The 12,335-nt window shown below is 37.8% G+C and overlaps 1 protein-coding gene across 1 annotated transcript in view; it reads left to right on the top strand.

Annotated features, from left to right (window-relative positions):
• Positions 1 to 12,335, top strand: part of PPP6R3 (protein phosphatase 6, regulatory subunit 3) — a gene marked incomplete at its 3' end in the record, with an annotated part of 47,946 nt that overhangs the window by 31,799 nt on the left and 3,812 nt on the right. Inside the window, exons 15-21 of the mRNA XM_010087291.1 lie at positions 1,496 to 1,582; positions 5,204 to 5,301; positions 7,316 to 7,370; positions 8,083 to 8,213; positions 9,387 to 9,505; positions 10,943 to 11,096; positions 11,849 to 11,955. Coding sequence (XP_010085593.1) covers positions 1,496 to 1,582; positions 5,204 to 5,301; positions 7,316 to 7,370; positions 8,083 to 8,213; positions 9,387 to 9,505; positions 10,943 to 11,096; positions 11,849 to 11,955 — 751 coding nt within the window. The remainder of the gene's footprint in view (positions 1 to 1,495; positions 1,583 to 5,203; positions 5,302 to 7,315; positions 7,371 to 8,082; positions 8,214 to 9,386; positions 9,506 to 10,942; positions 11,097 to 11,848; positions 11,956 to 12,335) is intronic.

Below are 12,335 nucleotides of genomic sequence, written 5' to 3' on the forward strand. Positions count from 1 at the left end.
ACACGTGTGCTGTGTGTTAGTGTTAGAAAGCAACTAGTATGAACAGTGAGGAACTTGAAGTAAAGAATTAATTTCTGGAATTTGCAGTGGTCATTCCCACTCCCTTCGCTGGCATAATTCTGCCATTTATTTTTTAGGGTGGTGTAATGTTAGTTTCTTCTTTCAAGTTTATGCTTCAGCTACAGCAGCTGCCAGAAAACAAGAGATGTGACTCATGTATCTTAGGCCTTATATCCTGTTGGTTCCTTAGAGGAGAGTTTGGGTGAAGACACCGTCTTCCTGCTCATTGGCAGTTTTAGTGTTGATAGGGCGAGTTTCCTTCAGAAATCCCCATTAACTTGAAGTCAGGGCACTTGTAGTGTGCAAATTGCAGTGCAGGGCTGAATGGTTCATGTGCAAGAATAAAGCACTCCCAATTTATTTTTTTTAATAAGTGTTATGCTAATAGAGGAAATAGCACAATATACTTCAGGTAACAGCTTCCTTTCTCTCTTGCACGTGTCCTGACTAGTGGTGTTGTGTGATATTAATGGGAGCATAGAAGGGTGTCTGTCTTGTGTGAACCCTCATATGGGTTTCAGTACTCCTTTTGTATAGACTTGTATTTTCTTCAAAAAGTAAAAAAAATCCATTAACCACCTGACATCACTTGAGAATCTGTGACATGGAGTTCTAGGGGCGTGTAGAATAATGCAAGACATTATCATGCAGTATGCGTTTTGTCATCTGTAGGTTTGCTTTACATTAGTGATCCTTCCTAGAGGGTGTTGTAAGGGTCAGCTGTTGCAGCTGTTCCTCTGGCTAATTTCTGCCCCAGCTAAAATCACTTCTTGGAGAGCTGTTCTGATTGAAGATGAGTACTTCCAAGAACGTGTTGCTTAGAGAGCAGTGTCACTGAACAAATTATTCTCGCTAGTCCTATGTCAGGTCATCCAAAAAAACCAAAAATCTTCTTTCCAGGATAATGTTTAAAACAGCAGTTGCTGTGACAACTCCATGGTTGTTTCTGCAAGTACACATTCGTTACATATTTCTTAATTCCTGTGTAAATATGTAGATACCTAAGGCAGTTAGTTTCCCTTTAATTCTTACATATTTTATATATAGGAAAGGAGGAGGATCTCTGTATATAATCTAGTATTTTGGTGACTGCTAATTCACTTGCTGTTCAGTGGATTTTGTGCAGTACAAAGACAAGATGCAAGTTTTGTACCATTTTGTTGAGGTAACCATCAGCTTTAGGGCTGGCTATTTTTATGTTAAAGAATCATTCTGAAGTAATCAAAAGCTTTTGCTTTTTTGGGTGTATCTAATACTCATGTATGTGTTAATGCTATTGAACTATTTCAGGGACTGTTCTATGTAGTATAGCAGTTGGGAAAAGAAAATAATTCTGTTTCTTGTTTTGATATGAAACTGAAGATTCAGACAGATAGTGTGAGTATACTGGAGTGCCTGTCATATACTCTGCAAATTACCAAATTCCTTTGTATAGGTTACTACCTGCCACATTCATTCTTCCAGTGATGATGAAATTGACTTTAAAGAAACTGGCTTCTCACAGGATTCTTCTTTGCAGCAGGTGAGTTGAACTCTTTTAACGGCATAGGTTGCTCTTTCTGTGAAAATCAAAATGAAATTTTAAAAAAATGCAGTGGAACTTGTATTTATATCACAAGCAAATATAAATCTGGTAGGTTTAAAATAAAACTTAGACCTGTGTGCATGCGCACAACTGATTTATCAAACCCAGAGGTATGGTTTTTAACACAAGTCACAGTATCTCGGTGTGCATTCCAGTTTCAGTCTCTGATCGTGCTGTGTATGCAGATCTCTACTCGTTGTGCTGAAGAACAAATTTTATATTCCAGCTGTCTGGCTAAATTGAACACAGTTTTCCTGTTAACTTTAGTTACTACTAGATGTAGGAGCTTGAAATGGTGGCTTCTAACTGTGTGTGTTTTCTGGCAAGTGTAAACTGCTATGAAAGCAAATATGGGTTTCTGTTTGGTTTTGCTAATAGATTTTTGTTTGTTTTTAAACATTGACTCTTATTTTGGTGAGGAAACAAGGAGGATTGGCTATTTGTTGTTACATGCTTTTAGTTTTTGGCCAGATGTCAAACTCTGCAGCTGTCACAACAATAGAAATGATCTAAGTATGCTCCTGTGACAGGTTGTGTCTAGAATTTTTCATGTTTTTAACTTCATAGACCCTGATACCTGGCTAGTGCACACAGCTAATCTTCCTGAACTAAATTTCCAATTAACTTGATCGCATATTTTTAAACTCAGTATATGCTTTTGATAATGATTTGTGAGCGCTTCAAAGATAATTATAATTTGGTTAATGAAAAAAAAAGAGAGAGCCTAGGGAATGTTCAGATAAACCAGACTGAAAGGTGAAGTCAAAGCTCTGTCCACCTTGAAGCTTTAATGCTTTCATAGCTAACTAATGATAACGATACAGTGTTTGAAATGGCTATGGGATTAGAGTGGTTTTGCAGTGAGCAATTACAGAGAACTTTGGTGCCATTTTTATGAAGAATGACAGCATTTGTGCAGTAGTACTGTCCTGTCTGCAATATGTAACTCTTTCCGTTCTTTCACCCATGGTAAAAGAGCAGGAGCCATGCAGCACAAGACTGCAGATAAGATGCCTTACACAGAACACGTTACCTACCTGGTTTATTAACCAAAATGTTTCAGTTCCCACTAACAGCTATGTAGTAACTACCTAGTCTAAGACTGGCTTTTCTACTTTATGCATCTTCTATAGTTTTCGTAAGAAGTGATTACTTATCTAAGTTTGAATTGTGGGCGGTGGCTCAAGTTTTAAGAATCTGATGCATTTTTATCTGATTCTGTGCAATTAAGGTGCACCTTATTACAAACTTAAGTTGGGTGCTATCTGGAGCAGCCCTAGTAAGAAAGGAAAATCTTCAGGTATCTCTGTGCTTTTCCTGAATTCCCTTAGTGACCTGCTGTGCCTAGGTAATCCTAGCAGTCCCAGGTGGTTACTCTGGAGGAATACAGATGGTTCAGTGCTGTTTCTTTCAAGTTTCTCACCATTTTCTTAATTTTTTTTTCTAAGCTAAGCTAGTGAAATACACTTCCTAAAGTGCTCTTGTGATGAAAACCAGATAAATCACTGATGGAAGATGCATTCAAATTACTTAAAGCATTCTCCAGCTGCACAAATTTGTTCATAAAGGTGTGTCTGGCTTCAGCTAGAACACCCTGTTCTAGAGCAATAGTTAAAGGAGGAAACAGGAGGTAAATTTCCAAAATTCAAGTGGACCCATTAGGAATTGGATAAGGGAGGAAAATACTAAGGGACCCTGTTAATCTTTGCTTTATTTTTGTCAAATTTAACTTCTGTGCAGAATTACATTTTGCTACGACTTCTTTCTTCTGGCATCCAAATCTAGTTTGATACTGTTTTCTTCTAATGAAAACCCTTTGTTCCAGAAGGGAAGGTTTCTTTTTTCCCCACTTTTTCTCAGAAACACTTTAAATGTAAGCTTCTGAATAACACTTCAAAACTGACATCTTTGGAAAAAGTGTTCCATCACCTAGTTCTGGGTTGTAAGGTTTCTTGTGCCAGCAGTATTTAATGTGCTGTCTTGCTGTGGCTATGGGAACTTTTACTCCAGGAAAGCATTGTTGTTCTAGTCTCCACCAGCTGAGTACCACTTTTTGTCTCTTAAACATTCTGAAAATGTGTTAGACAATGGGATAGGACGGGACGGTCTAGGGTCTGAGACATGTTAGCAGTTTATAACTGCATTTTATATACTTAATAGACAGTTTTGATGTAGTGATAAGATTTCACACTAGTTTCATAATTAGCTGATGTCATAAACCTCATGTTGTAATTTTCTGTTTATTCTGGTGAATGGTGTTCTTAATCTTTACACCTTTTGTAAAACAAAACACATCTGTTTAACTTCTTTGGGTTTTTTCTTTCTGTGGAGGTAATTCACTATGGTCTTCCAGTCATATGGGCTTTTTAATGTCCATAACAGTGAAAATACTGAACAGGAAAGGAGAGCTCAGTAACCAGTGTAAAGCGGAGTAGTTATTTTGTCAGGAGGACAGTCAGTAATTGATTGTCTGTGTAGTGTTGGTATACTAATTGTGTTAGTATCAAATCCTAAAGTTTTTCAGAACTGTCAGATTTTAAAATTTAGGAACAAAATGTAAAAGTGTTTGCTTTGGCCTGGCTTAGCGCAGTCATGAGGGTTTTTCAGACCCACTCCCAGTCTTGCTGTATACCTCATCCTCCTCTATCTCCTTTCTTTTTCCACCAGTCTTCATACTGCCTTAATCCAAACCTGCTTTTTTTGACCATTCTCTTCTTTTGTTTCCATGTTCACTTTGTTTAAGCTTTGCCACCTCCTTCAAGGGTTTTGTCTGTATACTGTGTCCCTTGATCTACCTGGGCAAGAAAGCAAGAGAGTTGATGTGACAGCTGTATTTCCTAGAATATCTTAGTATTGGCTCACTTACACATGGAAATAACACTACTAGAAGTCCCTAGAGAATGTGTGATAATTTAATTATAGTCCTAGGAAATAAGAGACAAAACCTGTTGTTATGGATGGGAGAAAATGCCAGTGTGTGCCCTAATGTACAGGTATCCATCTGCTAGCAGTTGACACTGGCATCTTTATTAAAAAAAACATACATTTGCCCAGTTGAGTCTGTGACACTGCATTGAGATGTAAAAAGTTCACTAGTTTCCTTCTTCTAGATGTTGAATAGACACTGCTGGTGTGTGTGCCCAAGTCTGGTATTTCTGGTGATAACTACGTGATAAATATGTAACTGTGCATGTGTATATCATGTACTGTTTATGGTTCTTGGTATTTGTAACTGTTATTTTAAACAAAGCTTATTCTTTTATCTGGTATACTGTGCTGTTTCACTGTTTCTTTGGGGTGCATTTTGAAAGGTGCTAACACATGGTTAAGCTAGAGATTTAACTTATTGAGAGCTACTGTTAGACTGGTTTTCATGTCATTAAATGTAAGTAGGCATGTGTGGTCAGTGTTAGCATTTAAAATGTGAAGGTTAAGACAGATCTTTTTCCTTTATGGTTAGATTAGAAACACTTTATTTCTTTGGAGCAAAATGGGCAAATAGGATTTAGAGTATTATTAGAATCAGTATATCACTGTCGTTGGTCCTGGGGTTGCCAGGCCTTTTCTGATTATCAGATGCAACAAATGACGTCCAATTTTATTGACCAGTTTGGCTTCAACGATGAGAAGTTTGCTGATCAAGATGACATCGGCAAGTGAGTATAATGTTATCCTGGCTTTGACTATAGTCTCAGAAGTTTCCTTTCTTATTGTGTATTTGGCTGTGTTTTTGCTGATGATAAATACGAGCCTTTCCTGATGTGAGGCAGTTGCCAATCAGTCCTGTCTTTTTGTACCATCTGTGTGTATTGATAGAAGCCTCCCTGAACAGCTCACAGAGGAAAGGAACAGTTTCTCTTCCATTTTTAGTGTCCTAGTTGTGCCAACGTGAGAACACAGTGCTTGTGAATACGTAACTAAATTATAACGCTGCTTTTGGAAGCCCTGTCTGTCCAGTGACAAGGCATTGTTAGGGGCACTTTCACTTTCTCTGTACCTCAAAATGGTACTTCCCCCCCCCCACCCCTTGCTCAGTCTGTGTACCAGACCACATGAATAGCTCTATTTTTAAACTTTCCTGGAAAAGATGACAGGAACAACACACCCGTGAGTGTACTTTTCTGTAGGGGACAGTAAGGAAGAACTTTGTAAATCTACCTTTGTTTTCAAGGTCAAGTCAGTTAAGACTCAGTTCTACAAATAGGGTAAGTGATGAGGAAATGAGAACTAAATAAACTGATGCCATAATGAGAAAGGGAAAGAATGGGGGTTCTTGCTGAAAGTAGAACTGATCTTGATTTTTATAAGAATTCGTGGCTTGGGATGCAAGAATATGCAGATAAAGAATAAAAGCATAATTTGAAGATGGTGTCTAGAAGGGTATTTACTGTATGTAAAATGTCTGTGGTCTTTTGTAAGACGTTTAGTAAGTGATGGTTGACTGAAGCTTGCACATGCCATCTAAAAAGCATTGCTGCCTTTTTATGCCACATAATCTGCTGAGATTATAGATTTAAGATACGATGGGAGAGGAAGCAACTCAGGATACTCTAACTTTGTTAGAAGCAGGTGGATTTCGGCAAGGATAGGAGTTGGAATTCCTTTAAGATCATGCCTTTGGTAGTGTATGGTCTTGGTGGAAAGAAAATGACTACTTGTGTCAGCAGATCTCTTGAGATTTGTGATTGATTATACTGATGATGTGCTCATCAGTTGAATTAAGCTGCAAGTAAAGTTACTTCAAAGTTATGCCTGTTGTGCACAAATCAATTACAGCTTAAATACCTGCTTACTGTTGTACAGAAACTCAGATGGGAACTTGCACAATAATTCAGTCACACTTAAAACTTGTGTTCCTTTAGACCACTTACCTTGTTCCCTACTTTGTAATGCAATGAGGGTTAGAGGAAGAGTAGTATATGCCCTGCTGAATGCACTGCTATATGTGCCTAGAGAAAGAATATATTAACTCTTCTGAAGGTCTGGTAATATTTCCCATCTTTTCCTCCAGAGATGTAGTTTGCCTAATTTTCAGTCTAAGATATGTTTGTAATTACTTTAGTGAAACTGCTCAATAGCTTAATATGTGGAGATCGGTAAAGCCTGATATTTAGTCTTCAGTTGGGAAAAAAAAACTTCAGTGATTAGTTCAAAAAAAGAAAAGAGTTGGGTGTTTTTTTTAGGAAGCAGAAGCTGATACAGCTTTTTTCACTTTCTCTCTTCCTGTTGAGAAGGTTCTTCTATGGAGTGGCAAAATTAGTTAGAAGGTGTAAGAATAGCTAACGCAGATCTTTGCAGGATTTTGAGCTGTATCATGGTAGACCATAGTCACATTAGCCATTCTTTAGACCTACTTTTTTTTTCCACTGCATAACAGTACAGTATTTGAGATTTCAGTTATGCTTGCTTAAGCTTGTTTCATCTTCACAGCTAGCTATAGGGTAGAGATGACATTGTTTTGTATTTTTGTTTAGAATATTTCACAGTTAGAAAAATCACGTGAGTGCCAGGCCTTCTCAGTGTGGAATTTGACTGTTCTGTGTTGGAAACTACTGTGTCTTTAATCTTACATTTTTAGATGATTGGAAAATGAGAAACCTAAGAGAAATTAAATGTCTTCATGTCATAATACAGCGTCCTGTTTTATTGCATACATCTGCTTTTTTGTAGTGTTTCTTTTGATCGGGTCTCAGACATCAACTTTACCCTGAATACGAATGAAAGTGTAAGTATGTGTTCCTGTACTCTCAGAAGCTTTTAAACTTCAGTGTGACCTCAGATGTTTGGTAGTGGTTGTTATATTTACTCCTTTGATGTGTAATCTTTGGAAAATAACTACCCTAGCTTGTTCCTGTATCACGAGTTTTTCTAATTGGAAGACACTATTGTTGTTCTTTGTGATCAGTATTAAACAAAATTGCTTCTGATTTGTATGGCTGGGTTCGAGAATAAGCTTGGATCTGATTTGTGCATATTGCACACTTGTGTTTTATGGATAGAAGCTATCTCAGTCTTCCAGTGAGATTGTGGTGATGGGAAAGTAAGGACAGAGACTTTAACACTAGGTATTATTTGTCAGTTGAGCTGAAATGAATCCCAGTATGGAAGGTAAAGCTGGAGTGCTTGGTGGTCTTGTTCTTTGAAAAGCTCTTTGGTGTCATGCATGCATACCTTTCTTAAACACGATAGAAACTCCTAGCTGTTCTTTGGTCCACTCAGCTTGTTTGTAGCTGAGTAGAACAAGCACCTCTGAGTATTTTCTTGACAAGCTTTAGCTTTTTAGGACATTCTAGTTTTCTGCTGCTTTTACAAAAGTATTTTTTTTCCCCTACTGGCTTAAGATTCTCTTCAAACTAGTCATATATTTCTAAAATGTTTAATAATGTAAGCAGAATTATTAATCATAAATACAGATTTTATACTTTTGCTGTATTTAGGGCAATATAGCCTTGTTTGAAGCATGTTGTAAGGAGCGGATACAGCAATTTGATGATGGTGGCTCTGATGAAGAAGACATTTGGGAAGAAAAACATATTGCATTTACACCAGAGTCTCAGAGGCGTTCCAGGTAAGAAATGTGTTTTTCATACAAATAACATTATAGTGAGCCCTCAGTACTGAGCAGGTCTCTCGTTTCAGGCTGTTAGCACAGCCTGTCTAGCATAACTAGCTAGTTCCATTCTATGGAGAAAGGAGTAGAGGGATGGTTCTAGTGTCTGTCTTTCAGCCATAATTTGCAGAAGATGGCAACAGCTGCCCTGCCCACTCAACTCTTTCTGCACTTCACCTTTTGTAGGTTGGTTTTTTTTTCCTGATGCTTATTCTTTCTCTGTTTTTAAACTTGCTCAGCCATTCTTGCCTTGGACAAGGCAGTCAGCTCCACACCTCTGTAGACCTTGCTGTCCTCTCTACAGTACCAGTGTGGTTGTGGACAAAACGGCATAGGAAGCTGCACTGAGGGGAGAGAGCACCTGGTCCCCAAAACTCTCAGGGCTGTGCATCCTCCCTTGATATCTCCTCAATTTTGTCCCATTGTAGAGTTGGCTTTTCTGACCTTCTTGTAGCTTGAGTCACAAACCCAATCTCTTCTTCCTTTGCAACCTTCAAAATGCAAGTTGCTAATACCTTCGGTACAAAATCGGTTATTTTGTCTGATGGTGTTGGGGTTACTTACTGTGGTGTGTTTCAGGGTGGTCCTTACCCTCTCATGTTACCTCGCCTTTTGTGATAGTTTGGCTCACCAGGAAGGGAGAGATGCCCATAGGGTTTAAATTACATATGTAGTAAAAGAGGATGGACTGGAATGCAGTTGGGGAGATTATAAGATAAATTTGTTAGACTTCTTGTTAGGTTTTAAAAGAAATCAAGTTATATCTTGTTAGATTGGTGTTGAAGAGTTTTCTATTTCAGTGCTTCCATTTAGTCTGAAGAGACGAAATCGACCAACAATCGCTGTCTATGGATCTGGTTCCTTACTTTCCTTTTCTGTTCCCTTTGTCTTTTACTTGCAGATGAGTTTGGAAAAAGATAGTCTCTTTAAATGATCAAGCAAAAAATCTTAAACGTTGTTTCTGTGAGAGAGAAATGAGGAGAATACTAACAGCTAACAAATTATAGCTCAGTTAATCTATCAGAAATGACAGCTGTTGCAATTCTGTTTAGCCTCAGACTCTCCAGTATTTCCTTGTGCCTAGGGTCTGATAATGAACACAGAACGTAAACTGTCTCTTTGTATTTTAAGTTCGGGCAGTACGGACAGTGAAGAAAGTACAGATTCTGAAGAAGAGGATGGAACAAAACAAGACTTGTTTGAATCGCACACCAACACAGAGGACAAAATGGAAGTAGACTTAAGTGAACGTATGTAGCTTTTCTCACAGCTGCTTGGAGTTATGGGAAAGTGTTGGGTCTAGCAGTCTTATTTTGTAGGAGCTTCCCTTGTTTACCATTTTTATTCCAGCTATGTTAATGAAGTATTTTTTCCCCACTGTAAAGACTGCTTGCAACAGAGCATGCAGATGTTGGGAAGTTTGAATTCCTCACGTGTCTTGAGTCAAGTTACTTAGTCTCTCTAAAATTAATGTTTCTACTCTTCAAAAGGAAAAAAAGGAAGAGGAATCAGAAAGGAAAGGATGAAATTTAACCATTTATACATCTTGAATGTCTCCAAAACTAATAACCATATTTTAGGTTTGGAGATTAATAACTTATTTTCACTGGAAGTCTTTCAGACCAACATTTCATCTAACAATGCTCTTTTGGAAGACTTCCTACAGAAGCCAAGTGAATTTGCTTTGGTCTGGTTTCATGTGTGAATGAAAGATGTGCGTCAGTAGACTCTTATGTGGAAACTTAACTGATATGATTGGTTTAAAAGTTTTCACGTTCAAGTCATGGTAGACTAAACTGGCTTTACTTAAACTGGTGATATCTGTAGGTAAAAGCCCTGTGTTTGTTTAGACTGTAAGGAATTAAATTAAAATAGAAGGAAAAGTTAAGGGTTTTCTCTTCTTTTGTCAGATTGGTGTCGTTGGCATCTGTGTGTCAAACAAGTATTGATCCATGTGGGTCTCCTCCCATATCTGCCTGGGTTGGAATTTCTAATTGCTAGTCAGAGCTTCCTTTTCAGCCTGTTTTTTTGTATGTAAGTGTTAATGAAAAACATGTTTCCCTTGGGTAGGTGAAGTATTTTGAATTTACCTATCCTAAATTAGATGCTGTTAAGTCACAGTTGTTCCAAAATCTAAAATTCCAATAAATATTCTAAGTTGTAAAAAGCCTTAAACTTTTCTGAAACTTAGCAGTGGTGTTAGTGCATGAGAAATTACATAGAGACTGCCCATACTGAAGTTGACATGCTTATTTTCTATGTTCAGGAAAATATGCATAGGAAACTGAAGAAAGGATGAAAACTCCTAAGAATTTTTTTATTCTAGAAATTAGTTTTGAAAAATGATAGCAAATGTTGATGTTAGTTTAAAGAATAAAGTGAGATTGTACTTGTGATCTAGTATAGTTTATTGGTTGTTCTTCAGATAAGGTATATAAATTTTTAGCAGAATGTTCTGACTTACTGTTTATAAAATTCTGCTTTTCTAGCAGAATTTCCCTTTTAGGGAATGCATTCATTTTTTTAACTGTATGTAGAGGATTCTTCTGCATGTGCTTTAAAGACTCCTTATTAATTTTCTTGCTCTGTTTGGAATATACATATAGAGAAGCAGTGCGTTAGGCGTATGTGCACTCATGTTATTTATTTAAATTTGTTCCAAATGAACTTGTTGATGTGTTTTTCAGCACCAAACTGGTCAGCTAACTTTGACGTACCCATGGAGACTGCTCATGGTGCCAATCTGGATTCTGTTGAGTCTGATGTGTGGAGTACAGAAGAACCTATTCCAGCAAAAGAAACTGGCTGGGCTTCCTTTTCAGAGTTCACATCCTCTTTGAGGTACGAATGTTAGTGATTCAGGGCAAGTTCTTCACTACTAAACGTGATGACAGCTGCTGTTTGGTTTCCTTGGGGTGTCCATCGCTACCCAAAGCCTGTGTTGGTAGTGTTCTGGTGGAGTACAAGGGCTGTAGTATCCAAAGGGCCCCATGTGTTGTAACAGTATGTCTTGGTATGATTTACGTCATAGCAGGGTTTTGTAGGATGGTGATCTGAGTGTCATTGCTTTAGAGGGTTTTTAAATAATACTTGGGCCCTTTAATCTTGGTCTCTGACCAGAATTTAGGCTGTAGGGTTTTTTTGTTTTTTTTTTTTAGCATAGACTGAACTGATTGAAGGGTTGAATGTGAACTATTGAATGTAAAGGACGTAAAATGTCAATGATTATTCTGGTTTATGGATGTTTTAAAACAAATAGGGGTTGGTTTGTTTTTCTGAAAACTTGCATGGTTACGCAGCTGTGATATCTAGATTAGGCAGTTCTGAACTATTTTGAAAATACCTGAGATACACTTTTCTTTCTTGGCTTGAACTCTACATAAAAAATAACTGACGTCTTCTGTGTAAGTACCTAATTATGTAGATGTAAATTTAGAGTTGCCAAATACTATCAGTCAAGAGCTGATTCTGTCTCCAATCAGAAGACTCCTCCTTTTATACATCTGTCTCTGTCTGGGCATTAAACAGCTCAGATATAGAAGTATTCTGCTATTTAGAAATGTTTCTAAAGCTTTTTTGCTTTATATTTGAAGCTCAAAAGATTCTGTAAGAAGTAATTCTCCTGTGGAAATGGAAACAAACACAGATCCAATTGATCCTTTGAGTGCAAATGCAGCTGCTTGTGCAACACAGCTAGAGAGTAAGTACACTGCATTCAGAAATGCAAACAGATTGATTTTCAGAGTTGTACCCGAGAAAGATCTCCCTGAACTTTAAAATTTAGGTCTCCAGAGACCTCTCATCTGGCTGTGCTGCTGTTCTGACAGGTAATGAAGATGTCTTGTCAAAGAATTTCTGAACTATTGAAAATAGTTTCCAATTTCAAACAGGAGGCAGTGTTACTGTTACCTCTAAAAAGCCTGCACATGGTGAACAGAAAAGTATTACAGAGAAGCCAAGTGTGTTGGTAGAGAATCCTTGTGTGTCAGCACTTAGCTGATGCCCCAGAGGAGTGGTAGCCTCTAGTCTCTTCCTGTGTGGCAATAGGCCAGGAGCCTCAACGTGTTCAGATGTCCCATT

The sequence above is a fragment of the Pterocles gutturalis genome, unplaced genomic scaffold, assembly GCF_000699245.1.
Source record: "Pterocles gutturalis isolate BGI_N339 unplaced genomic scaffold, ASM69924v1 scaffold3451, whole genome shotgun sequence".
NCBI classification, from domain to species: domain Eukaryota; kingdom Metazoa; phylum Chordata; class Aves; order Pterocliformes; family Pteroclidae; genus Pterocles; species Pterocles gutturalis.